The sequence below is a fragment of the Dromaius novaehollandiae genome, chromosome 6 (assembly GCF_036370855.1).
Source record: "Dromaius novaehollandiae isolate bDroNov1 chromosome 6, bDroNov1.hap1, whole genome shotgun sequence".
Taxonomy (NCBI): Eukaryota; Metazoa; Chordata; class Aves; order Casuariiformes; family Dromaiidae; genus Dromaius; species Dromaius novaehollandiae.
This window is the reverse complement of record NC_088103.1, coordinates 22,768,011-22,795,240: the sequence shown is the minus strand read 5'-3', so window position 1 is coordinate 22,795,240 and position 27,230 is coordinate 22,768,011. Positions and strand designations below refer to the sequence as shown.

At 37.6% G+C, this 27,230-nt stretch overlaps 1 protein-coding gene across 9 annotated transcripts in view; it reads left to right on the top strand.

Annotated features, from left to right (window-relative positions):
- KAT6B (lysine acetyltransferase 6B) overlaps positions 1–26,944 on the top strand; it is a 128,692-nt gene extending 101,748 nt beyond the window's left edge. For all 9 annotated transcript variants that reach the window (XM_064513836.1, XM_026116765.2, XM_026116762.2 and 6 more), the window contains exons 13-17: positions 15,997–16,228; positions 18,362–18,521; positions 19,139–19,405; positions 20,699–21,017; positions 23,042–26,944. In XM_064513836.1, the coding sequence (XP_064369906.1) occupies positions 15,997–16,228; positions 18,362–18,521; positions 19,139–19,405; positions 20,699–21,017; positions 23,042–25,527 (3,464 nt within the window). In that variant the 3' untranslated portion in view covers positions 25,528–26,944. The remainder of the gene's footprint in view (positions 1–15,996; positions 16,229–18,361; positions 18,522–19,138; positions 19,406–20,698; positions 21,018–23,041) is intronic.
- Positions 26,945–27,230: the final 286 nt, after the last annotated feature.

Here is a 27,230-nt window from a genome sequence, read left to right as displayed (position 1 = left end):
AAGGGTGCCCTTTGGTCTGATTGCAATGCAGTTGTCTTTACCTTTCTTTCCCTTCGTGAGGGGATTTGTTTAGCCCTAACCTCTTCTGTGAAGCCTCTTATAGAGAAACCAAGGGTTTTGAGCCCCCTGTTTACTTGAGAATGTGGAGAGAAATGAGAACTCGCATTATTCCTTGTAACAATAATGAGAGAATCTTTAGCTTACTCTCTTCATCATGAAGAAAGCTTTTCTTTAACCAGAGAAGAAAAGAAAATGTAGCAGGTTGTTCACTTATCTGAGTATCTCAAGTTACAACTGGCTTTGTGTGTGTGTGTGTGTGTGTGTGTGTGTGTGTGAGAATCTTGGCATTGGGGTCCTTTGAAGCTATCTCAGAAGTGCTTTGAAAGAGGGTACCAACACCTATTTAAGATCCTCTATCTTTGACCCTCCTCCCGTTGACATAAATAAGAACAGTGCAAAGGCACACAGAATAGTTACAGCGGGGAAAAAATGGGTAAGCTGAATTACAGTTTTAGGCATCTAAGGCTTAATAAGCTCACATTTTTCACCTTTCCTGTCTCTGCTTTCTACTTGAGGTCACACCTCTGAACTTGGAATGCTGAGCTGACCTAACCATACTGAGCCATACTGTCTGACTACTCAGCTCTTTTGATTTTCCTTTTTGACCTGCATCTTACACAACTTGTTCATATCATTTCAAAATAAAGTATTTGATGTTGCAGAAGACAAAAGAAAGTCTCTTAGGATAACTTGAAATGCTGATTTGGGTGGAAATCTTCTCTTTAGACACTGGCGTATCATAAAAGCAATTACTAGCACTCACTGTTTTTTCAAATCTCTTGATACAGAACATTGCATGCAAACTTATGAGTTTTTCCTTTCCATATTAAGGACTTTTTTTTACTTTGTTTCAAACAAAACACAGTTTAATGGAAAGCTGCTTGATTCCATCTGTCTGAGTGTGGTAATCCATTTGTGGTGGTTGGCCTTTAAAGAGACTTAGAAGAACTCAGAACATGCAAGGGCAAACAGCTCACTAATTGCTTCTCTTGTGTTAGATGGATTTTCATGAATACATTTTCTTCTAACACAAATATTAATAAAATATGCATTGAAAAGAAAACAGGAGTTGAGTAGTGCCGATTTACCTAAGGGCAATCTTTTGAGCACAAACTATTGCTTCTGACTCTTTCAGAAAGGCTTCATTTTATGACTGAGGGCCTCTGTTTGAAAAACAGACCTCCAAGCTGCTTCCAAGTTTTGGCAGTAATTTGATTTTTTTTTTTTTTTTTTTTTTTTTGTCTTTTTGGCTGCTCAGTTTTCAGCAATGTGTTGGCATCTTTACTGTGTGTATCTGGAAAGCTTTTACAAGGTACTTTATTCTGTCTTCTATGAGAGTTATTCTAATGATGTTGGGCTACCTTTGATGCTGTGGATGGAAGTGTATGTAAAATTTTATATACAAATGTGATATGCATAATTCTGAACCTGAGATTGGCAGGCTTAAGTTGTACAATGCATGAGAAGACCTATTATCCTTCTAAATCAGATTGAAGTGCAGAATGCTAGCATTACACTAATTTCTCATTTTGCTAATGTGTTCTATATGTGCCTGGATGCTTTAGTTACTTGTGTGTTAAAATACTCACCGAAGTGTAGCATTCACAGCAGAAGTCAATTTAAAACCACTCCAAAGCTGGGGAAAACTTCTGCAGTAAGCTAAAATCTCTTCTTGTATTCAAAGCAAGCTGCTCTTACTCTGGTTTTCCTGACATCAGGACATCGGTTCCTATCCCTTTGCCAACCTCCAGCAGCTCTTGTCTGTGGTGATGTTTTTGGTCTATGACTTAACTGGCGGACAAACTAGATTGAGCTTCATTTCTGACTGCTTAACTGCATAGCTGCTTAGCTGACTAGCAGTGGTTTGATCCAAATACTTAATTGCGTGTATCATTACTCTAATTAATTTACAATGCATTTAATTTATACAACTGGTGCAGAGGTTCAATATGCATTTGAGGTCCAAATGTTCTTATGTAACTGCTGTGGACAAAGTGATCAGTTGAAATACCTATGAGGTTTTGTCATTTGTCACCTGTTATTTAAACAGCTGCTAGGATATATAGCTGAGAGAGCATATTCATGTTAGTTATAATACTTCCTGATAGGAAAACATTTTTTAAAACAGGCAGAAATGCATCCACAATGTTAATTCAAAAACTACAAAACTGTTGAACCTTCCCACAGGATACATGATTACAGAAGTGCTCTCTAAGATAGATCCTAAATAATAGGAGAATATATTTGTCTCTTGGTGAATTTTCTTTCTTTTCTATCTTAATGCTTCATGGAGACCCATACTTGTTTAAAAGGACTTTTGCAATATTTCATGAGAGTTTAAAAAAAAAAATTGCAATGACCATTGCTATAAAGTCAGTACACTGTAAAATATGGTAGAATATTTGCTTTAGTTTCTTGCATTTAGCAATATTTAGACTAAACAGAAGGAAATGGAACAAGATACTGCACTGTAAAGGAGTCATGTAATAGCAGTTCAGGAGAAATTAATTTGCACGCAACTGCCTTGGTTCATAATACAGCATGAGCATTTTAAAGTGCAGCGTGGAATGAAGGAGCATGTGATGCACCCAAAGTTCACAAGGTGATTGAATTATTTCTGGCAACCAAAAGACAGCATGAGAAATTGCTTGCCATGTAGGAAATCTGGCCGTGGAGTAGGCTTGTGTCTGATGTCCTATTTAGCTAACACCTGGTGAGCATGAATGACTGAGACATGCAAACGTAGTGGTTAATGTGACAGTTGGTTCAGAATGGGATGCATAGAGGGCCCAGGGGAGCTGTTTGGTAGTGCTCGAGTTGGCACAGCAGTGATGGTGATGTGCCACAGGCACCAGCTGGAATAGCCACCCCAGCATGTCAGAGACTAACCCAGACAGAACTTCTGGGGGGATATGTAACTATCCATGTCTCTGGCTTCTTGCAAGGTGTATGCAAGATGCAATATGATGAAGTGGGGGAAAGTGGGAGCTGTTACACTTGTCTTTGAGATTTCATCATCACAATTTCTCAAGTCCTGGAGACAAACAGGAGGAATTAAAAGTCTCTGCTCTGTCACAGAGCTGCGTTATCATTGGGGTTACAGAGACAGTGAGATAGCTCAGAAGACAGGACTGCTGCAATAATGGATACAGTCTCTTCAGGACAGTCAGGGAAGCCAAGGAGGGGAAGTTGTGCTGTACACAAAGGAATGACTTGAAAGCATGGAGGTCTGCCGTACGATAGGTGACAGGCCTGTCAAGACTTTGTGTCAGAATCGGAGGAGAGGCCAGCAAGGGGAAATACTGTCGTGGGCATTTGTTACAGACTGCCTGATCAAGAATAGTAAGTAGATGAACCTTCTAAACTGGATGACATCTGCTAATGGATGGCCTTTGTTCTCACGGAGATATTGAACCACTCTAATATCTGCTGGAAAGGCAGCACAGCAGGATACAAGCAATTCAGGAAACTTCTGGAGGGTATTTGGGATGGTATTTTGGCATAGATGCTAGAAGGACCTGCTAGGGCAAATGCTGTGCTGGACCTGCAACTCACAAATAAGGAGGAGTGGATCAGGGTAGTAGTCAGTGGCAGCCTAGGCAGTAGCTGCCATGAGATAGTAGGCTTTCAGATCCTGTGGGAAGTGAACGGGGTAAATAACGGACTAAAGCCCAGGACTTTCAGAGAATTGTCGTGTGATCCTGCAAGAGGCTACTGTGAAAGGCAAAGGAGCACAAGACAACACGTTGATCTCCACAATCGCTTCCTCAAACCACAAAAATGATTCATCTTAATATTCATGAAAACTAGCAGGCGTGATAATAAGCCAGCTTGGCTACAGAGAGGGCTCCTGATTGAGCAAAAAGGAAGTCAACAGAAGTTGGAAGTGGGGATGGGCTACCCATGAGAAATATGCTAGCATTGTTTACACATGCAGGAATGGAATTAAGCGAAAGCCCAGTTGGAGTTTAAACTGAGGGACGTGAAGAGCAACAGGAGAGCTCTGACAGATAAATGGATAGCAAAAGGAAGACTAAGGAGACCATGCCCTGCTGCTGAATGGGACAGGGACCATGTGACAAAACATGGTCTGAGGTACTCCATGTGATCTTTGCCTTACTCTTCACTGGCAAGGTCTGCTCTCAAATGTGGCACAATTTAGCGGGCATAAGAGAGAGATACTGTCCATGATAGAGGAAGATCAAGTTATAGAATATTTAAGTAAAATGGATGCACATAGATTCATGGGACTAGATGACATGTGTCTGAGAGAGCTGGCTGACATCATTGCAAGACCTCTCCTTGTCAGTGAGAAGTCATGGCAGTTGGGAAACATCCCCAGTGACCGAATGGCAGATGTTACATGGATCTTCCCCCCCCCCCCCAAAAAAAAGGTGGGGGGGGGGGGAGTGGAGGGTGTCTGAGCAACTACAGCAATGAATGAGATCTGATTTGTATTGCCATTGTATTACAAAGATGCTACAGATCATTTGACTTGAAATAAGAAAAGCAAGTTCTAAGGTGCTCCTAGTTCTGTAGAAAATCTATCTATTGATATTTCTACCTATGTTGTCTTCTAAAATTTCTCCTGTTAGTGTGATTAGCTCACAGTAGGATAACTTTTAAAAAAAAAAAAAAAAAAAAAAAAAATACTTTTGGAAGCTTGTAAGTGAAGTAAGGTGCTGTCAGCAGGCTCGCGTTCAACACTGGTGATGTTCTTGAAGCCGCTTTGTAGGATCAATGATATATTACTATTGTTAGTACAGCTGAACAGTTCCAGTAAGGTAAAACGGGGTTTAGTTGTGCATTGACAGAAATTCTATGTAGTGGCCTTAGTGCACAGCTGGAGAGCAAGCATGACCCTTGGAATGGGACAGTGTTACCACCACTATCTCTGCTGTCTGTATTGTCCTTGATTCACGGCTGGTTAAGCCATTTACAACTCGGCTGCTTGAATACCAGTGCATGAAGATGACACATCTTTTAGGAGAACTGATAACAGTTTGCCTTATTACATTCTATATGCTCTAGCAGCTCAGTGGCTGTTTTAGGAGTGTGTGAGATATGTCAACCTGTCAGTTGTTCTAAGCTATACCATGCCTATTGGAATTGGAACCTGTTTTTTAAATGAGTTCTCTACACAGGCAAGACTTGAGCATGTCTGGAACCATTTCAGTTTGCTTTCATGTTGTGCTGTGAGACAAATTACAGCAGCGAAAGAGACTTCATTTCAACAGCTTTGAAAGGCAAGGTTAATAAATTTGAACTTGGGCCTTGCTTAATGTCCGTTTATTCCCCACCCTGATTATCTGGATGTGATAAGTATTTTACATTTTCTGGGTATTTTAATATGCAAAAAAAAATAATATTTTTTGCAATGATACTGGTGTTAGAAGTTCTGATCCTTTTTACTGCAGAAGGGTTCTTTTCTTCCACATAAACAAAACAAGCTTTGCAATAGCAGTTTTCCTCTTCAAAGCAGGATAGCATGATGATGATTGAGCAGTTTCACAAAGAAACTTTGTGGAAGGTCATAGCCTACCTAAAATTGATAACAGGATGCAGTCTTGATGAAACCCTGCTGAACAGAATAAAGATTTCATACTTTTCAGGTCTACCGCTGTTCAGAGTGAAGTCCAATAGGCTAAAGTAGCAGGGTTAACTTACCTGCCAAGTGATTCTTAGCAGTTTTTCTAGATTAGGGACCTCTGCTGCGTTGTGTTTTATGTACTATTCTTGTGCTCTGTAAGAGTTGCCCATATTCTAGAGCTTAGTGTGCTATGTTAATAATTTCATGAATGTGTGGGGATGAAATGGGCTATAAACATATCTCTCTAAAGAGTATTTACAGTAGTGCAAGGCTCTGTTTCTTTGCTTGCATTAAACTCCAAACAGTGCTACTCTGTTTTCTAAAGAAATGCCCATTGCATATGATTGCAGCTTTTCTGTAAGAGACAAATCAATTTAATCTGCAAATGATGAAACACAACATAAAGGTTCAAGTTTGGATTATAAAATTTGAGTGAAGGGTTGTGTTTCCTGGAGCAGCTAAGATGTTCCAAGACTAGATCTCTAGCATATTCTGGTAATACACATCCTAATTTTAAGATGTTTGTCCTTTTGTTCTCAAATTATTAAGACATTCAAAGTGACTGTATGGAAGATTGATAGAATGGTATTTTTTCTGACAAAGGGTGTATAGGCTAATCCTAATATTAAGGTCAACTTTATTTTTTTTTTAAATCAATCTGCTGTTAATAAGTAGCTATCGTAAAGGATGCTTTTTGTAATCTGTTTCTTAGTTACAAGAACATGACAGACTTTCTTTACAAGTATGTGTAGCATTTTTTGTATTTGGAGAAAGATTAAAACTGCTGGTTTCCTGGAAAGTGACAATGAATATAGCTTATTAAATGTGACCAGAATTGTTTTTTCTCTTCAGTGTATTACATGATTAATATATGAAAATTTTTTTCCTGTTTACAGAGGGTCAGTTATTTCTGTTAAGTTTCTCTGTGTAAACTATTATTTGCAGGTTTTTAAACAAACAAAAATTCCATTGCAGCTGAAATGCAGAACATGCAAATCCTTACCGCAGGTCCATTTTGAAGAGACTTTTGTTTGTTTTTACTTTTTAACCTGCATAAGTCAAACAAATGCATGAATTTATTGCTGGTTAAGTAGGGGAAAGCAACTGCAGTTTGTAAATACTAGTCAGGGTTGAATGAGGTTCAATAGAATAATTGTCATTCAGGCACATTTTTGCTGTTCCTATTTGTTCCTGCTGAATATTTCATTTAAAAAAAAATTTTCAATAACTTTATTACCTTTTATTTATGAATATGAGAAGAACTCTTCTAGTGTGAATCAATGCAATAAAGAAGACTGGAGAGCTAGCTAAAAATTACTGAGAAATGAAGCAGACTTTTCTGCTGTTGTGTAGGGTGATTAGGTGCTATTACAGCAAATCAGATGCTATCATGTTGGCTTCATCTTGAAGGATGTTTTTGGGATGGAGAAAGTGTTCAATTAGTCTTAGTGAAAACTGACTAAAGAACTCCTGTTCTTCTCCCTGCAACCCCCACCTCCCTCCTGTGTGACCCACTCTCTGTTGGGAGCTGTCCCTAAGAGATATCCCCCAGGTTTTTGGTTAAGCTCTTCTATTCTCTATTCTATTTCTATTAAAAACTTGCTTTAAACAAAATGGAATCTAAATATTTAGAGAAGTTGACATGTCATAAGTGCTTATTGCCCTTTTATTTATTAGAGATTTCGTATTTTGTCTCCACTCTCATTTCATGAGAAGTCCCTGTATTTTGAATTACCTAATACACCTGCAGCATGTAATCCACAATATATTATTAATTTAGGATATGTTCTGTAGAATTGTAGAATAACTTGATGTTTGTATGTGTCAGTAGTACTAAAGGAAAATTGATCACAATGTAACTTCAGATAGTGGGGTTTTTTTTGTTTGGTTGGTTTTTTGTTTGGTTTTTGGTTTTTGGTTTTTTTTTTTTTTTAAGCATCTTGTAAATGTTTTTTGGGTCACCATATGCCATGAGGTGAAAGGATATTTTCAAAACAGTAGTTAACTGTCATACATGACTTTCTCCCAAGAGTGAAGTGCCTCACATCTTGTGTCACTGTCCTGAAAGAAACTACCAACCTGTAAACACTGAAGTTCCAGGAGTGGAAGAATTGTTCTGCTTGGCCAGCACAGCGTACGTTGCTTATGGCACACGTGGTGAGGTTAATCTGTGGCATGCTTCGTTAGGGAGCATGTGGATAGTAAAACATAAGAAATGATACCACAGATTCAGCTGGTGATATGTACCTGAGCAGTTTGTATTAAAACACTGTCCCAGGCTGCTTTGGGTGGATATGTTGAGTTTTGGGTAAAATGCACAATTGTCTTGTGCGCTTGAAATTACACAATGTTTCAATCCTTTCACAATAAGAGGACTAATGTACTTACTGAACAAGCCAAATACAGTCCTCCAGTTCACCTCTTTAAAACCTACTCTGCTACACCTTATTCTCCGAAGTGTTGCTGCTAGCCAACTGTTTCTTACCCTTAAGCTAAACAAGATAATCATTGTATTTAATATTTAATCCAGCCTTTCTAGGATATTTCCAGGTTATAAAGTTTCCTAAAAATAGAGATAGCACATATAATGATTATATTGAAAATACTTTTTCGAGACATTCATATTAGCTCAGTTCACTTGCTTCTCAGGTGAATAGGAAACCACTAATGAAGCATTCATTCAATCCTGTGTAATGTACATACCACAGTTTAACAGCTGCTGTGCTTAACTGAGCTACCGAATGGGCTTGCTCTTCTCTTGCACACACAAACAAGTGCAACTCAGTCACAGATTGCAAATGGTAGAGTGAAAATGGAAGGGAGAATAAGACTGGGGATTTTTTCCTGTGGTTTATTTAAATTGAGTTTAATTATTTAGCTTACTTCAGAACTTAATGGCGTTATAACAATTGTGGTCAATCTTAAATGTGTTCAAAGAAGCCGAACTGTTTTTAGCTAGACCTCTTTTCCATAGGATGGTTAATTAATCATTTTATCTCTGATGGATTTGTTTATTTTCAAGAAGACAAAGATGTCGGGGGGACCTCAGAACAATTTCAAACTTCATCTGACATTCTCCTAGTCTGTTCACTTCCTCTCCCTTAGATTACCAGTTTACTTGTTTAGTATCCTTGTTTGCTTCTGCTTCTTATATACTTCTGGCCCCTATGTAATCTGCATCTCTGTCTTCTTATGCCTTTGAGGGCTGGGCAGCCTGGGCTACCAAGCAAAGGGACAAGTCTAAACCTTTTCAATAGATAATAGTGAAATTCAGTTAAACTGTCTTGTGTTAAATGGTGTCCACTTTTAAAACTGTGGAATCACTTATGTTTAAGGCAGTATTAGAAAGCTAAGGGAGAGAAGTTTGAAAGTGTGTATGGCAGGGAAGGTAGGATGCATTTTGAGGATATGGAGATAAATGGGACTAGGGAAGTGTCATTAGCTCCATGCAGAGGATGTATTATGCATACAAATGTGTTATGTATTATGCGTTCAAAAGAATCTTAGCACTTTCTTATAATGACAGTTCAGAAGCAACCCTTGACTGGACTGTTATTTGGCAAAGTGCAGTAAATACTGGGGCATAAACCTGGTATTAATTAATGGGTGGAGTGATGGGAGGGGCCAGCAAAAAAACAACAAAACCGTCCTGATCCTGGTAGTACTGAAGAAAGGGTGTCAGTGTTGCTCAGAATCATTATTTTCCTCTACAGTATTGCTGCAAATATCTCAGTAGATGCTACCTTTTAGATCTGCCAGGTCCAGTTTTGTTACATGTACTCAGTAGTTTCCAAAAATGGCTTTGTGTAATGTGCTGATCACAGTCTAAAAGACCATAATACTTTAGGGCTGTTTTCTTAATAGTTGATGGTCAATGACCTAATATACAAGTTTTCTCTTCTGACCATTTCTCCTGGAGTACTTCAAGGGATGTCTCTGACATAGCAAGAATGGTTTACATTAGGTTATATCTGCCCCTTCCATCTCCCTTCCAAGAGTTTGTGCCTTGGTACTGTAGTATTTCAGACTTTTAAGCTGCTAACGGACATTAGTGGATTCTAGGCTTTTGAACTAGGCTTTTGAATCTTCTCAATCTGCTTTTCCTCCTAGCAAAGCATGCAGAAAGCTCTGTGACACACTGTCTTCTAGCTGTTATCTCAGAAGCTACACAATTTCTTTCAGCTTTGCCTGGAGAAAGGGCTTTTAAATGTGAATGTCACATTAGAGGCATCCTCCTCCACAGCAGCCTGTGCTTTCTGGAGATCTGTATGTGAGAGTAATTTCCTTGTTGTTTTAGAATGTACCATATCAGATCAGTTGGGTATGATCATGGTTAAGTTTGCCCATTCCATGCCAAATGAGAAACAGCTTCAGAATTCCTATGATAGCTGCTCTTGGCCGAGTAGGTCACCTCACAAGAATCAGAAATTCATTTAAGCTCTGTCTTACCAAAGCTGCTTTCAGGTATGTGATTCCTCTTCAGTTGCATAAGGAACGAGAAATAAAAATGCTGAAGGCCTGGGGCCATGTTAGATCTCAGGAGTTATGGAACAAGTTGCTGAAGCTGAAATTCATGATAGAGATTGTCTTCTATTCCTGCAGAAAACTTGCTGTTGTTGAAGTTGGCAGAAGGTTATCTCCGTGTTCCAGTGATGTCAGGGAAAGCTTGTATACATCTGCGTGTTTTTTTTTATAAGAGGATTCATCTATTACACTTTAATTTCAGTGGCTGAAGGGAGTCCAGATGACTGCCTGCATAAATTTAAACATCCTAGGTTGACAAATGGAGTCAGAATCTTCTGGCCCCAAAACAGTCCTATCTTCTGATCTTCAAATGGGTCATCAATCCATTTTTAAATGAAAATCCTTAGTTTAACACACAGAACCAAGCATTCAGGTTCCTACTAGGCCCAGTGTAGTTTGTAGACACTGAACTCTACTGCAGAACAAACAGAGCGAAGTTAAAACAAAAATAGTAAAGGTAAACAAATCTCTTGGTTTGTAAAAACAAGAAGCCCATGTGGTACTTGGGTCCTTCTTCAGCTGCATTGGGTTGAGGCAAAGAACTACCTGAAAGATCTTCCTTCCCATGCTATAAACTTGAAAGGATTTAAAGTAATGACACAACTTTGCGAATATTTTTCAGTAGTAATTACATGGAACAGTATTTTCAAGGCCTGAAATTTTATGAACACAAGTAAATATCGTCTGAGATTTTCAGGAGGAAGGATGGAAGACTCAAACGAATGTCTAGATGATAAAATAAGAAAGAAAAATATTAGAGAGCTGTTTTTCTTCAAAGCATGTTCATTCAAAAAGGAACTAAAATCTATGATAATCCAATGTTAGTGACTTTGGATAAATTACACGTTTGGCAAAACTTGATGGAATAGGTCTGTGGGTTTTTTTCTTCAACTTTTAGGCTATTTAGAAAGTGATATAAAGGGGGAAAATGCGTGTTATCTAAGAATTTAAAGAAAAAAAAATGCCTTTCTCATGCATTGTGAAAATGGTGATAGTTGGAGAATTTTGACAGAGACAGACTAAATTCTGGATCCAGCCACTTCAAAACTTCAATTCAACCCGTGAACTCAAGCATTTTAGCCTCTTCATTCAGAAATATGAGTGTAATCATAAACAACTGTAAGAAAGAGCTACCCAAACATAGGAAGCTTGCTAAAAAGGTGAAAGGGGCAGCTGAAAGAGTTGAATCTTTTTTCAAACAGTGCATAGAATATATGAAGATGGGATTTTGTTGACTGAGGGCGAATCATACTCATATGTGTTTTGTTTTTGTTTTTTTAAACTTCCTCACCTCTCAAGCTTCTGCCTGTACAAGGCAAAAAGGAACTTGAATGGTTAAACACCAGGTTAAAGGAGATTATTAAAAGCAAGAAATAACAGTTTAAGAAGCTGAAGTTGTGTTCAAATGGGAGAATATAGGAAGGATCACAAGCTCTGGTAGGTTAAATACAAACATACAGTGGAACAGGACAAAAAAAGTTTGAGAAATGAGTTGTAAATGAAATGAGGTGTGTATTAAAAAAAAAAAAAACCTGAAACATAACAAAACTGGTGCTTTTTACATCTCTCTCACTAGAAAGTGAAGAATTTGGGTTCTGGCATGGGAAGTCTTGCATGCTTCTAATGAGACTTAACAAAATACCAAAACTTCTGTCCCAAATAAAAGTATTAGTGGGAAAGATCATGAACTAAGTGACATAAATGGTATTCACCAAAGAGCTTTAAAGAGACTTAATGATAAAATAGATGCTCATGGCAATGTGTAGCCTGTGATATTCATAAAACTGCTTTAGTGCCTTAGTACTGAGAGTTGTCTAATGTGACTCCAGTTTTTAAACTGTTTCCAGCAGAGAGCTAGGGAGATGCAAATCAATTCATTTGATGTCAGTAACAGGCAAATTAATAGAAACTACAATAAAGAATAGTACTAGAGAATGTATAGGTAAATGCAGTGAATGGAGGAGGAAGAGAGACTCTCTGCCACTCGCACAGGACAGCGATACTTAACAAATCTATAGAGTTCTTGGAAGATGTCAACAAGCATGGGCATAATACAGATCTGGCTGATACAGTTTGAACAGAGCAAGAATAATTCTGTTTGGGTGTGAATTTCACAAGATGATTGCCCATTTTTATCTGTTCCTTGTTTTTTGTTCCCCCCCCCCCCCCATGTTGAGCACTGTCAGAATGGGGTATTAGCTAGTTGGATCTCTGATCTTACATCATGTGGTCTGTTTTGAGAGAACTGAGCATAACAAAGTTAGTAGATAACTAACTAAAGATCTCTGGAGACTTACACAGTTCTCTCTCTATATATATATAGATGTATATATTTTTATATAAAAAATCTTTTTATATGCAAGTGTGCTGTAGCATCTGTTGTAGGTGATTATTTCAGGGGAATAGAGTACTAGGGCTAAATACTGCTGCAGATTGAAAGGACAAGATATTGCTCAGTTGAATTTAGTTAACTGTTTTAATGTCTGATCATCTCCTAAATTTGTGATGTAGCTATAAAATATATGTATCTTACATTAATTTCCCTTTCTCAGATTGAATTTCTTCCAGTTATTTTAAATCTTGGATAAGATGAAACCTAGTGGTTCTGGGGAGGTTTGCATGACAAAATCAAAGGCTGTAAGTTGCATGGACATGTTGCTTCACTTTGAAGGCTGGAGATGGGACAAGAAATACAAATCATTAATAGTGTTTTGGCTGTTCAGTTTTATGATGGTACCACTCCTGTGCCCAGAAGAAAAGATAGCTCTTTGTTCTTCCAGATTAGGTCTTATATTTTGGTTTTTCTGTTCCTTTGTAACACACAGTCTAAGACTCAAATACACGTGGGGGGCAGGGGGTGTTTTATACTCTGTCATCCAAATGTTGCCATTGTTCGTTGTCTCAAATCATGGGTTTTAGTTTAAGAAAGTTCTGTTAGGTTTTCATTTTGAGGCTATCCATTATTAAGACTAGGTAGACATAATGACACTGGGGGTAACTATTTAACAGGGGCGTATTGTACTCATTTCAGATGCTTCAGGATAAATACACGAGCTACCAAGATCAGTCTTTTTTATTTACCTGCAACTTAGATCAATTATTTGGCGTCTCTTTGGTAAGTTTTAATTTAATAGATGTCATTCAAATCAGAATCTTATAAGAGAAACTTTTCCTTCAATGCTCGTTACATGTAACTACTTAGACTGTTAGTTCAAATTTATATTTTTGATACTATGGATTGTGAGTATCTAGGATACGCATAGGTCTGTTATAGAATGGTAGGAGAAGAATACCTATGAGTGTTACTGCCATGCAAATTAAGTGTCAATGCTACAACATGAAGTAAGGATATGTCAAAATGGCCACTGAGAACTAGTCTCAAAGTCCTGAAAGATCTGCTGCTCAAGGTTATATTAGTAAAAGTATAAAGCTATATGCAGTCACCTAATTAGTAATACTGAACTCTTGATAGTGCTTTCTGTTAACAAGAAAGTATAATTACAGCCCTTTTATGTATGAGGAGAAAGGAAGCACAGGGAGAAACTTCTTGCCCAAAGTCATTTTAAAGTGTAGTGAAATACACGAATGAAATCCAGGTCTTGCAGAGATAGCCTACAGTCACTTGTTAATAGTGTCCAAGTATTCTTGAATGTTAGGTTGACAGGTAAAACTGTAAAGTTATTCAAAGTCATTTTTAAGTTCTCCTCATGGAATTATTGTAAAATCTAGCTTCTCCTTCCCTCTCCTATATTGATGCTCCCATCACTACTTGTACTGCTGCAGGTTTGTATGGCTTTCTAGAGGCAATGACATCTAGTATATACTCTACGTAAATCTTGTCTTTATATGTCATAAACAAGCTGATCCAAAATTCTTACTTAGTACAAGTGAAGCTTTGTCTAAAACAATGCGGAATAGACTGTACATGGAATCTAGGTCTCCCTTAGCACAGTCGGAAACAAAACAATAATTCTTCACATTCAAACTAATTAAGATGCAGTCAGTTTTTGAGTGTGAAGTTTGTCTTTCCCTGTTGACAATAGTTACATAGAGTACAGAGATGCATCATTTGGTTATAAAAGTTTTAACATGTTGTAACTTCTTATTTTAAAGCACCTTTATTTTAAGGTAGTATTTATTCTGTAAAAGGTTTGCTTACTGAGTTTCCTGTGGTACCTTGTATATGTAGGCAGACTTCATGTAGGTATTGATGTGCTATGTAGCAGAAAGCAGATGTGGGATGGCATTCCTCCTGAAGCTGTAATGCTTTCTCATCATAAATCCCGCTGATAGATACCTAAGGGCTACACTACTAATTTCAGTACCTATATTGATCACTTGGAATATAATAATATGTCTGCTTCTTTAAGCATTTTCATACTCTCACCTCCGGTTTGCATGACCAGTGCATACATACTTTCCAAATTCAGTTGTGGACCTTTTGCATCACCTCAAAAAAGGCAGGACCGTTGTTTCTGACTGTGAATAAATATATGTATATGCATATGTATGTAAGTACACACACACGCACGCACTCTGTATATAGTAAAGCATACAGCAAAACAAGGAAACAACAACTGCTTCGCTCAGCAGGATCTTAATCACCTTTTTGATTCTGAGACGTTTTGTGGGGAAGGAAGTCAGGAGGATTTGTTCAGTGAATGTGCCATCGCTGTGTTAGGTATGTTTTAAAGCAACTTTTGAAAGCTGAAAGAAGGGATTCCAGCTTTTCTTTCTTTAGCAATTAAAGCGTTTAGGAAGGGTATTTGTTGGCAAAAGAACTGGAAATGTTAGTGGACTCCAGTTGACTTTGAGTAATGTAATTCCATAAGCACAATGCCCGTGCTTATGGTGGAATAAGCACTTTGTAAGCCTGGTATTTAAGGTCTGTGTTTGAATAGTGTTTGTAGAAGTGTATTGCAGAATATTATCATGGAAAGATAAATTTTATTAATTGTGCTTTTTTTTTCCTTTTTCCTGAATTAGTTTTAATAGTGGCAAATACTAGACTACTTCTGTTATCTTTAAGCATGTGTGTTCTACTTTAAATTGTAAAAGCTTCTTAAAGCTGAAGAGAGTAAAAAAGGACTTACTATATAGATAAAACATAAAACGAAGGTGTTGTGTACTATATACTGGAAAATACATTTTATCACGTAATAGTTGATTGGTTAGTGTCTTGGAGACTTCACGCTAGAATTATATGAATTTTCTTAAACGTGAATTAAGGGAGAAGAATTTTTTAAATTAAGATTTCTCATGAGAACTTCAACTAAACTCATGAATTTTGTCACTGCTGAAATAAAGCCGCTGATTGTTTAACCAAAAACTCCTGTCACTTGGGACTTCTTGAAGGAAAGTGACTTTTCCTGGTGTTACCCATGACAGTTCCGTTTAAGTTTCTACTGAAAATTCTTGGCTTCAGTGATGTAACCTAGATATAAAAGTTGGTCACAAAGGCTAGACAGTTATAGTCCTAAAAGAGAACATGTATGATTACAGCTCCCTTCCTGAAACATGATGGCTTTTCTTTTCCTCCTTGCCTTGTGGTTAGAAGCGGGGGTTCGGTTAATGTATGGTTGTCCTACCATAAGATCTGACTCTTACCAAGAATTTGATCTTTTTTGATTTCACTGTAATTATGAAAAACAATCTCTCCTCTTGCGTATAGGTGTGTGTGTTTGTTTTCCTACTGATGAAGTAGTTGGTCATGCTGATGTTTCTATTAACATTGGCTTTCTTAAAGGTAGCTTAAATTCTTTAGTTTTGTTATCTTAATAAATATATATATATATATATGTATATATTTTTTTTCTTTCTAGGTTATTTACTTTCTAGAAGAGAGGGACAAGCAGGATCCCCTGAAAAGCCATTGTCTGATCTGGGTCGTCTCTCGTACTTCGCTTACTGGAAAAGTGTCATATTAGAATATCTTAATTGCCACCATGAAAAACAAATCAGCATCAAAGGAATGAGCCGAGCTACTGGAATGTGTCCACATGATATTGCCACAACCCTGCAGCAGCATAGCATGATAGATAAAAGAGAAGATAGGTCAGTGAATCTTATGCTAATTAAAAAAATATATATATATTCCCTTTCTCTGCTTACAGAACACTTTTTTTTTAACATGAAAAATGTGTAAAAATCATGACTTTAAAATCAAAGGTAAGAGTTTTATTGAAGTCTGTAGGGCCAGGTCTTATTAACGGGTCCTTAGACTTTTTTCTTCCTAAGGAATTAATGCTGTTCACATGGTCCTTCTGGTTAAAGTTGTTAGAAGGGTGTGGCCAGCTTTTCCAGTTGAAGTTTTTTTCATTCAGTATCATCTTCCCTAACTACAATTCCTGACTGTTTTGCAAATGTCTTGCATTGAGTAGCAGTGAAGGGAAAAAATTGGGTTTGTAGGTGAGTGCATGCACTCTTTCTAAATTGTTACTGGATTCACTCAAGCTGTGGGAACACGTCAGCAAGGTCCTGCCCAAGGCACTGGGAATTCAGGGGGTTTTTTTGTTTCCTTTTAATGTTATGATCAATGTTGAAAGTTAGTGCACTGGGAAATGCTGAGGTGAGTTCCTACTTTGTGAATATGTTTTTTAATGATTTTGATTGATGTTTTATGTTTTAAGTGTTTTTTTTTTTTTCATAAAATGCTTAAAAGTTCCTCTAAAGGACTTTCAGTGGTACTTCTGTTTTTTGAAGAGCTTCTTAATTCTGTCTGAATGTTACAATCATAGAAACTTACAATTGAACAAAGCTGCCCTACAGAGGGACAGTAGGTTGCCAAAAAAACCACCCAAAACGAAGGTGGCAAATAGCTCAGTCTCCAACTTTTATGTACACTAGCGCTAGTGCAAGCATTCAAAAGGGAGGCTGGCAAAAAAAGGAGGTTGGCGTGGTGAGGGTAGGAAGAGGGGTGTTGTCCGTACATTAAAACTTTACCTTTCGGGGGCGGGGGGGGTGTAACTTGTGGGCAACCTGATGAGACAAACAAATTTAAAAGATAATCAAATATGTATTGATTATTTGTATGCAATTTCTTGTCACAAACTACACCCCAGATACTGATACCCAGTTATAAAATAATGTTTTCACCTATAGAATTCAAAATACTTTATAAACAAGGTCAGTTAGTTTTATTTCGCAGGTAGTAAAGCTTAGACAGAGAAATGAATTGGTCTGGCTTCAGTTATTCAGCAGGTGAGTGGCTGAGCTAGGAACAGAAATCAGGTCTTTGAATTTCCCTTCCAGACACTTATCTTTGGAGGCAGTTATGGTTCCTTATGAACTAAGTGAACTCCTAAGTTATGAACTCCTATGCCACTAAGATGGTACTTCATCCTATTTGTCCTATATTGTATTAATTTCACGCATGTGTTGAAGTGGAGGTTTGTCATAATTCTGCAATTTGGAAAAGAAAGACTTGCTCCATTATTTAAAGGGTTTACCTGGATTTGATTTTTAAACCATCCTCTTAGGTAAATGGCATTCTTCCTTTTTACTATCTGATTTCTAAAGCTTTAAAAATCACTACGAAAAAAGAAAATGTTTTTATTTAAGATCTGATAGTTCTTTGTTTTATAACAGGACTTTGGGAGACGTGCCAGTATACTAGTGTGCTTTGCAATTAGAAAACTTTCTGTTACTAAATGGAGTATCAAATGTAGATAAAGACTATCCTAATTCATCAGCGTAGAACTGAACTGTATTTCTATGTCTCATTAAATTCCTGTGTTCATAACTTGCTTTCTTGTCCAGTTAGCTGCCATCTTCAGATCTATTATTGACAGTTTCCCCACTTTTTATTTCATGATACTCTGTGTATGCTGTTCCTGTTCATATGCCACACTAAAATTGGAAATTGTTCTGGCAGAGTGGCGTAAGGGCCTACAGTAAACCTTCTGCATGAATTTACAGTAGTCAACTGGAAAAACATTTCTTTCTTCTCTGTTGCCCTAGTGATGTTTAGTGTTGAGCTTTCACTTCATAAACTGCTGTTTCCTTTCTTTCTCTTAGTAGACAGTCAATAGTGTAACCAAGTATCTGTGTATGTCAGCTTGTATTTAGTTCTTCGTATCTGTTTTTTGTACCCACTTACTTTCACAGGTTATTGTGCAAAAGGATTTAAACTATAGGAAGATATTTCTTATGTAATTATTGCCTAAAATACTGTTTATTGGATTGTAGATTTGTAATTATTAGAAGGGAAAAGTTGATTTCAAGTCATATGGAGAAGCTGAAAGCAAATCCACGTATCAATGAAGTAGATCCTGAAAGCTTGAGATGGACTCCTTTGTTAGTTTCTAATGCTGCAGTTTCTGAAGAAGAGAGAGAAGCTGAAAAGGAGGTAATAGCAGACACTTTACTCTGAATTTCCTTTTCTTTGGATCTTATTACTCCTTAGTATTCAATAATAGTTTGCCTTAAACAGAGCAGTTTTAACTTTGACCACTGTTTAGAGATGGAGGAAACTGTGATATTGTAATGCACAACTTTTGGAAGCTGTGCAGCAAGACATGATAACTTTGGAGGGATGAATATGAAAACTTAAAACATGAATCACTTGCCATGGAGCTGTATTTATCACTCTTGAAGTAGTTGAGGAGCATGTAATCAGATCAAATTTGGTGCAGAGCTCAAGGGCTGCAGTGTCAATCGATTCTTTGTGTTATGAACTTGCTCAAAGTGATCCATGTCAGTGGGCATGTAATGTAGTGCTAAAGGACTTGAATCAATTCGCTGCATCATTAATAGTGCTAAATATCCCATGAAATGCAATCTTCTTTGGTTTGTTATCCTAACTGTTGTAAAGGAGCTACTGGATGATTCAGCTGAAATGTTGTTGCTAGGTTAGTCAGCAGTGCTAATCAGGGTTGACTTACTGTAGCTCTTTAGCTGAACGTAAAGGATATGGCTAAGTAAATGCTGTTTCAGTGACCCATTATTTTAACCTCAACCCTTCAGGCTGAGCGTCTGATGGAACAAGCTAGCTGCTGGGAAAAGGAAGAGCAAGAAATATTCTCCACAAGAACTAATAGTAGGCAATCACCTGCAAAAGTACAATCTAAAAATAAGTATTTGCGATCTCCAGAAAGTGTGGCGGTGGTGGGGGAGCGAGGGCAATCCACAGAGCAATCTAAAGAAAGCAGCGAGGAGGATGGAGGGGATGAGAATCAGCAAAGTTCGCCTCCCCGGCTGACAAAGCCACAGTCGCTGGCCATAAAAAGAAAGGTGTGTTACTTCAGTAGTTTGGTTTAAAAGTGTTGAGATCTGATTTCAATCAAATCATCATCAAAACTGGTATTTGTTTTGTTTACAAGCATTAGAATGTTCTAATCCTTTCCTAAATTGTGTTTGGACACTGGACAATTCCTGAATTCTGTTTTTCCCTGTCTTCCAATTCTTTTTATCTTTTGGATTTTTCACAGTACTGTAAAACATGGGTGGCACTAAAAATCAGTTTTTTCTGTTAGTTTTTAAACTAGTGACTGCCCTCTGCTGCTTAGCATTGGTATTGGTTCACTATTTTAATGATTGTTTTTTGGGTTTTGGTTTTTTTTTTCATTTTAAGATAGAGTTAAACCTGTTGTGGGGTTTGTCTTTTATAGTTCCTATAGGAAGTCCTTTAGTGGAGTACCTTCCCCTCTCCCCCCCCCCCCCCCCCCAACAAATGCCATTAAGAAGAAAGTTCTTTTCGCACATGCTCTACTTGTTTTATAGAGATTTAAATGTTAAATTCTGTTTATTCAGGTGATTGTAATTTTTTATTTGGTTAAAAATTAGCTGTTTGAATGGTTAAAGTTAGTAAACTAAGCATCCCAAATTTTAGAGTGTTTGTTGCAGTTTGTGTTTAGGTGTCTTTGAGAATTGGGGAATTGGAGAGTCCCTTTTTGTTTACTTTAAATGAGAAAAAAGTGACTATAAATCTGTGTGAGAGATAAATGCTTAAGAGTAGAAATAAACTGTTGAACACTTTTTTTTTTTCTCCCCCTCTATCAGTCAACTGCAGGATTCTTTAGTGTATCGCTAAGACCCATGTGAAGCTTGATGTATTTTCTTTGCTGTTATCTATTTTTCTATATGCATGCTTATTTTGAAAATAGCAGGAACCAGAAATGTGGAAGAATAAATTTATCTGATACTTGTGAATGTTGTTGAAGAATCTACAGAGAAGAATTTGTGAATATCATTTATATTAACCCAGCTATGAATATTATTTGACAAAAGTAGAAGGTAGAAATCACTGCAATATGAGGGAATTTCTTTTCTTAATTTTCACCTACACAAATCCAATTGTTCTGTGTTTATATCTATATATGCATCCTCCTATTTTAGTTGTTTATACATAAGATATTTTACTGGTGGATTCTGTGTATACTTGAATTTGATGCGACATCAGGTAATTTTTTTGAATGAGTAAATAGATCGTGAACACACTTTTTAAAATGTATTTGTGTTTTATGTACTGAGCCAGCTAATAAACGAGAACACAGGAAGAGCTATATTTGTGGAATTATTTTTCAGAGACCTTTCTTACTGAAAAAGAAAAGAGGCCGTAAACGCAGAAGGATTAATAGCAGTGTTACAACAGAGACAATTTCCGAAACAACAGAGGTGTTAAATGAGCCATTTGATAACTCAGATGAAGAGCGTTCCATGCCACAGTTGGAACCTACCTGTGAAATGGATGGGGAGGACGATGACTTGAAGCCTGTGATTAGAAAAGCTTTTGAATATCAACCTGGGCAGCAGAAACACGAGAAGGAGGAAGAGGAGGAGGAAGACGAGCAGAATAAGGAGGAGAAAGACATTTGTTGTTACAGGAGTGATGATAACTGTCCAAGTAAGCTAAAAATATTCTTACATCTTTGCAGAACTAATTTGTTATGTAGCCTTCAAAGGAAGTGTTTATTTCTGTCATAAACTGAAGTTTTTAACCACTTCTGTTTAGCTTTTTTAGTCTTAAAATTTTAAGATCAAAATAATACATGCTTTTAATAGTGCCTTCTCCTTACAAATGCTATTGGGGCATTTGTCCCACATAGTTTGTTAGTTATGTGGCAGCTCCAGATTTTTTATTGTTTTTATAGTGTTCAGTTTTAGTGTTTTTATAGTTTGTCCCTGTGCATTAATACTATGATCTGTTTCTCTTACTCAGAAAAAGACAGACATGTTTTTTGAGTCTGAAACACTGTAGTCCTTGTCCTGTTGGCAAAAGCAACTTTTGTGTGCCTACAACAGGGCACTTCATACTCAACAGGGCAGGGATATCACTGTGATATTGTCCAATATTGTTCTTGTATTCTTTATTAATGATCTAAGCAAAAAGCAAAATCTAACTTGCACATATATCTCTCTAGTCCATATTGTTGGTAATTCAGTGAAATGTGTGTATTTGGGGGGGAGGGAGGAGGGAGTATGTCCTCTTCTGTGTTCAGCACTGCTGTCCCTATTTTCTCCCAAAAAAGAAAGAGCAAGAGTTTTAAGTTGTGTTCTGTCAAAGAGACTTATCTAGTTTGATTTCAAGGATATTTACTGACAGAAAAGCTAATGGATGGACAGAGAAACCCGTAATGAGTTATTCTGAAAGTATGCTCACCCCTTCAACTCCTGGCTCTTAAAGGCATTTGTAAGTTTTAACTCCACAATGAATGACTGGATTCTGAGGTCTAAATATCTTTTCAGAAGCCAGTGGGTACTTCTCTAGTGTTTTCATGATTTCGCAGGAAGTTTAATTTTTGTGATTCTCCCCAGTTAAAGGATCATCCACTGATTTGTTTTAAACAGCTTTTGTGCTAGTTTAACGGCCTTGCTTAAGAATGTTGATACTGTTACAAACCAGTGCACAGGTACATTAGAGTATATCACTTGTTCCTGTTTCTCAACAGAAATGAAATAAACTGGTAAATTCAGTGTTGTAGCTGTGTCCCCCCAGTAAGGTTTGTACTGCTTTAAATGGACTAATACGGTGTATTTGTCCATAGACAAATCATACCACATTAATTGACTGTAGGAATGTTATAACACTACAGTGTGAGAGAGAACTTGGTAAAGGAGTATCACGGACACGGTTACACTCCAAAGTGCAGCAGGTCACATCTTGAGAATAAACTTTCTCCCTTTTTCTGGTATTATATAAGTGTGATCTGGGGAGAGAGAAGAGGAGACGAGTGAGTGTGTATAGCACTTTTTTTAATTGTTGATAGATTAATCTAGTGTCCTGATGCGCTGTGTTTAATTTCAGTTTGGTGCTCTTGTGTTTAATTTCAGTCTTTTGGCCTTTGTCCTGTATTGTGAGTTATTGCACAATATGCTGCCTGTGAGAAGTGATTAAAATAAGCTACCTACCTTTTTTCAGTGTTGGCATGAAAACATATACGTGATTACTCCAGCTTGTAATCCAAAATTCTCAAATAAGAGATTCTAGGCCGTCATGTTTCCAATGTCAAAAAAGATGAATATACATTAGATTCATATCTATATAAAGTAATGGTATACTTCTGTTCTAAATCTAAAGAGTAATAACACAAATCTTTGAAGAATGTTTGCTTTAGTTTGCATGTCTTCTGATTTAAATCTTCGTGATTGTTTTAGCGTATAAATGGTGGTTCTGATGGTCCCTGCTAAAAGGCCACTACGCAGGAAGCACTTTACATATTTCTGCGAGCGTATTTGAGCAATAGACATTGTCTTCCTATTTTGGTTTGAGATCTGTTTATAACTCTTGTTCCAGAGTTTTGTAATGCACTTTGAGTTTATAAATTACTTTGGGATTTATCTTTGAATGTGTTAATTGTTTGATTTATGCAAGCTAAGACTTTTTTTTTTTTTTTTTTTTTTTTTGTCTCTATTCATTATCTCCCAAAGATAATACAGAGGATGTAGCTGTATTGGAAGAAAACACTAAAGACAATGTTGAAGCTTTAAAGTGTAAGCAGGGCTGGCCAAAAGGAGTTAAGCGTGGTCCATCTAAATGGAGGCAAAACAAAGAAAGAAAACCTGGCTTTAAACTTAATTTGTACACTCCACCTGAAACTCCTATGGAGCCAGACTATCAAGTGCTGGTGGAGGAACAAAAGGAAGTAGCTGAAGACAAACCTTGCCCAGTTCCTGCTGTTGCAGAGGAAGAGATTAAAGAGCCTGTCAAAGTATTACAGCCACCAGAGGATGAGGCAAAAGAACTAGAACCTGAACCTCTGCATCCACCCAGTGAACCCTTTGAAAAACAAGAAAATGATATGATGGAAGTTGGGGAAGAAGAAAGGAACATAGAAGATGGTGGAATCAGTTCAAATGATCAAGAAAAAGAGAAATCAGAAGATCTTTTTTTGCAAAAAGAAGAGTCCAAGCATTTGGATGATCATGAGGAGGAAGAGGAGGAAGAGGAAGAACCTTCTCACAATGAGGATCATGATGCAGATGATGAAGACGATAGCCACATGGGTTCAACAGAAGTGGAGAAAGAGGAATTGCCTGGTGAAGCTTTCAAAGAAATGCTGGAGACACAGCAGTCTTTTTTAGACGTAAATGTTCAAACTGGTAATTCAAATCAGGAGGACTTAATGGATTGCAGTGTTGACCTTGCAGCTGATGAGAGTGGAAGTGACCAGAAAGAACTTGCTGCGGATTCAGACCCAGTGCCTGAATCCGATGACGATCATACAGATAACAACGAGGACCAAAAAGCTGGTGAAGAATTACATTCCAATTTCAAGGAGGAGAGTACTGAGACCATGGAGATTGATTCAGAGACAGTTCAAGCAGTGCAGTCTCTAACCCAAGAAACAAGTGAACATGAAGATGCATTTCAGGATTGTGCGGAGACTCAGGAGGCATGCAGAAGTTTGCAAAATTATACCCATACTGACCAAAGTCCCCAAATGACCTCGCTGGATGATTGCCAGCAGTCTGACCACAGTAGCCCAGTTTCATCTGTACACTCTCATCCCAGCCAGTCAGTTCGTTCTGTTAATAGTCCAAATGTAGCTCCATTAGAGAACAGCTATGCTCAGATCAGCCCAGATCAAAGTGCCATTTCTGTGCCATCTCTACAGAACATGGAGACCAGCCCTATGATGGATGTTCCCTCTGTTTCTGATCATTCACAACAGGTTGTGGATAGTGGGTTTAGTGATTTAGGGAGCATTGAGAGCACAACAGAGAATTACGAAAACCCGAGCAGTTATGATTCTACGATGGGTAGTAGTATCTGCGGAAACAACTCTTCGCAAAACAGTTGCTCATACAGTAGCCTTACATCTAGTAATCTAACACAGAGTAGCTGTGCAGTGACACAACAGATGTCTAACATTAATGGAAGCTGCAGTATGATGCAACAGACTAACATCAATTCTCCTTCTACCTGTAATGTAAAATCTCCCCAAGGCTGTGTTGTTGAAAGGCCTCCAAGCAGCAACCAACAGTTATCTCAGTGCAGCATGGCTGCTAATTTTACACCACCTATGCAGTTAACCGAAATCCCTGAGACTGGCAATGCCAACCTTGGATTATATGAAAGAATGGGTCAGAGCGAATTTGGAGCGGGGCATTACTCGCAGCCATCTGCCACCTTCAGCCTTGCCAAACTGCAACAGTTAACTAACACGCTTATGGATCATTCTTTGCCTTACAGCCATTCAGCTGCTGTAACTTCCTATGCAAACAGTGCCTCTTTGTCCACCCCTTTAAGTAATACAGGGCTTGTTCAGCTTTCTCAGTCTCCACATGCTGTTCCTGGAGGACCCCAAGCACAGGCTACCATGACGCCTCCCCCCAACCTTACTCCTCCTCCTATGAATTTGCCACCTCCCCTTTTACAGCGTAACATGACTTCGTCAAGTATTGGAATATCGCACACCCAAAGACTGCAGACTCAGATGGCCAGCAAAGGTCACGTTTCTGTAAGAACCAAATCCACGCCTCTGCCACCTGCTGCAGCAGCCCATCAGCCACAAATTTACGGGCGCGCTTCACAGACTGTGGCTATGCAAGGGCCTGCGCGGACCTTAACGATGCAGCGTGGTATGAACATGAGTGTAAATTTGATGCCAGCCCCAGCTTATAATGTCAATTCAGTGAACATGAATATGAATACCCTTAATGCTATGAATGGGTATAGTATGTCCCAGCCCATGATGAATAGTGGATATCACAGTAATCACGGGTATATGAATCAAACACCCCAGTACCCTATGCAGATGCAGATGGGGATGATGGGAACTCAGCCATATGCACAGCAACCAATGCAGACAGCACCCCACAGTAACATGATGTACACTCCTCCAGGGCATCATGGCTACATGAATACAGGCATGTCTAAACAGTCTCTTAATGGATCCTACATGAGAAGGTAGGCCCTCTGGAGAGAGGAACTACCAAACTGGCAAATTGGATTGATCTGCACAAATATCTTTTGGAGAGTATGATTTCAAAACCAGCAATTGGTGTGAATGCAAAAACATTTGTTGGCACCATTTAAAAGCTGTATGCAGCAGAAAGCCTTATACAAGTTTTTCTTTTTTCTTTTTCTTATTTCTTCTTTTTGTTTCCTTTAAAAAAAAAAAAAACTGTGTGGGGGGGGTTTTCTGTGTTTTGTTTGGGGGGAATTAGGTTTTTTCCATTCCTTTTTGTTTATTTTATTGAGCTTGAAGTCCTCTGGAAAGGAAGAACTCTTTCTATGAACTGCAATTACACAGCAGCTGATGGTTCAGAGCCATTTTATGTGCCTGCTCCCATTAAAAATGTGGATAAATAGACTCCAAAACTACCAGACAGTACTGGATCCTGAGCTTTTCTCTCTCCTTTCCCCACATGTAAATGCCTTTTAGCAGTTCTTTTATTGTATTATTTTGTTTCTGAAGGTGACACTTCCGCATGCCGCTAATGTCTTTGTTAGTGACAGTGCATTTTGTAGTACTGTACAAGTGTTGTGCTTAACAGTAAGCCATTTCTTAATTTTTTTGCCTTGATTAGGTTACCCTAGTTTGAGGGTAAAAAAAAAACAAAACAAAACACAGATCTATATTTTTGTTAATTATAAAACTTGTAAAAATAATAAAAAAAAAGCTGAAAAAGCTGTTCACATTTTTGGTTAGTTCAAAGGATTTTATTGCTGTATGTTTGGTGTAAAGTCGACTCTTTTCCCTTTTTTTTTTTTTTTTTTTTTTTTTTTTTGGTGACCAGTTTCTTTAGGGCTGGGGTAGGGAAAAAGGCAGCTTTCTGTTTTATAAATACTGATTTTTTTTGTTGTTGTTGATTGAAGCATATCTCAGTGTTTATTTGTCAGGTTTTGAAACATTTTCATATATGTCCAAATACTTGGCAGGATTTAAAAAAAAAGTAGTGAATTTGGTGTAAAGTTGCTATTTTATGGAAATGCCTCTAACTTTACATTTTCATTCCATCTGTAGATTTTTCTATCTTTATAAAATATTGGAGTTATTTTTTAAGGGGAAAAAATAGAGCAGTAGCGTGTGAATAGCTCAAACTAAGCTTACAGATCGCATGTAAAAAGGCAAAAGTTATTTGTGTCTGTTTATATTGCTTCCTTTTTTGTAGCCTTTGTACCTGTACAGAGTGACTGTAAGGGCCGAACAGAAGAGGCTTGATACATGTAAAAATAGAACCCAGTGACACTCTTGTATTTATCTGTTATCTTTTTAGTCAGTCACTTAAAAAAAACAAAAAACAAACAAGAAACAAAAACCGTAAAAACAAAAAACCCTAAGCTGTACATTTTAACATAAAATAAATTATGATGAGCCATTTTTAGCCTCTTGTGTCTTGTCATAGTTTGATGTTGCATGGGGAATTACCTCCTGAAATAGTGTTTGTTATAGCTCTCACATGCTTGGTCTAAAGCCCATTAACTTTAATGGGGTTTGGATTAGGGTGTTAGAGCCTAAATGTAGGTTACTCATAATAGCATACACCTTGTGAAAATAAAGAGTATCTAAGATTATTTTTTTAAATAGTCTTAATAAAAATATTGAATAAATACATATTGAATACATTACAATGTTGTGAATATTTAATGTATGAAACTTCTTTCCTATAG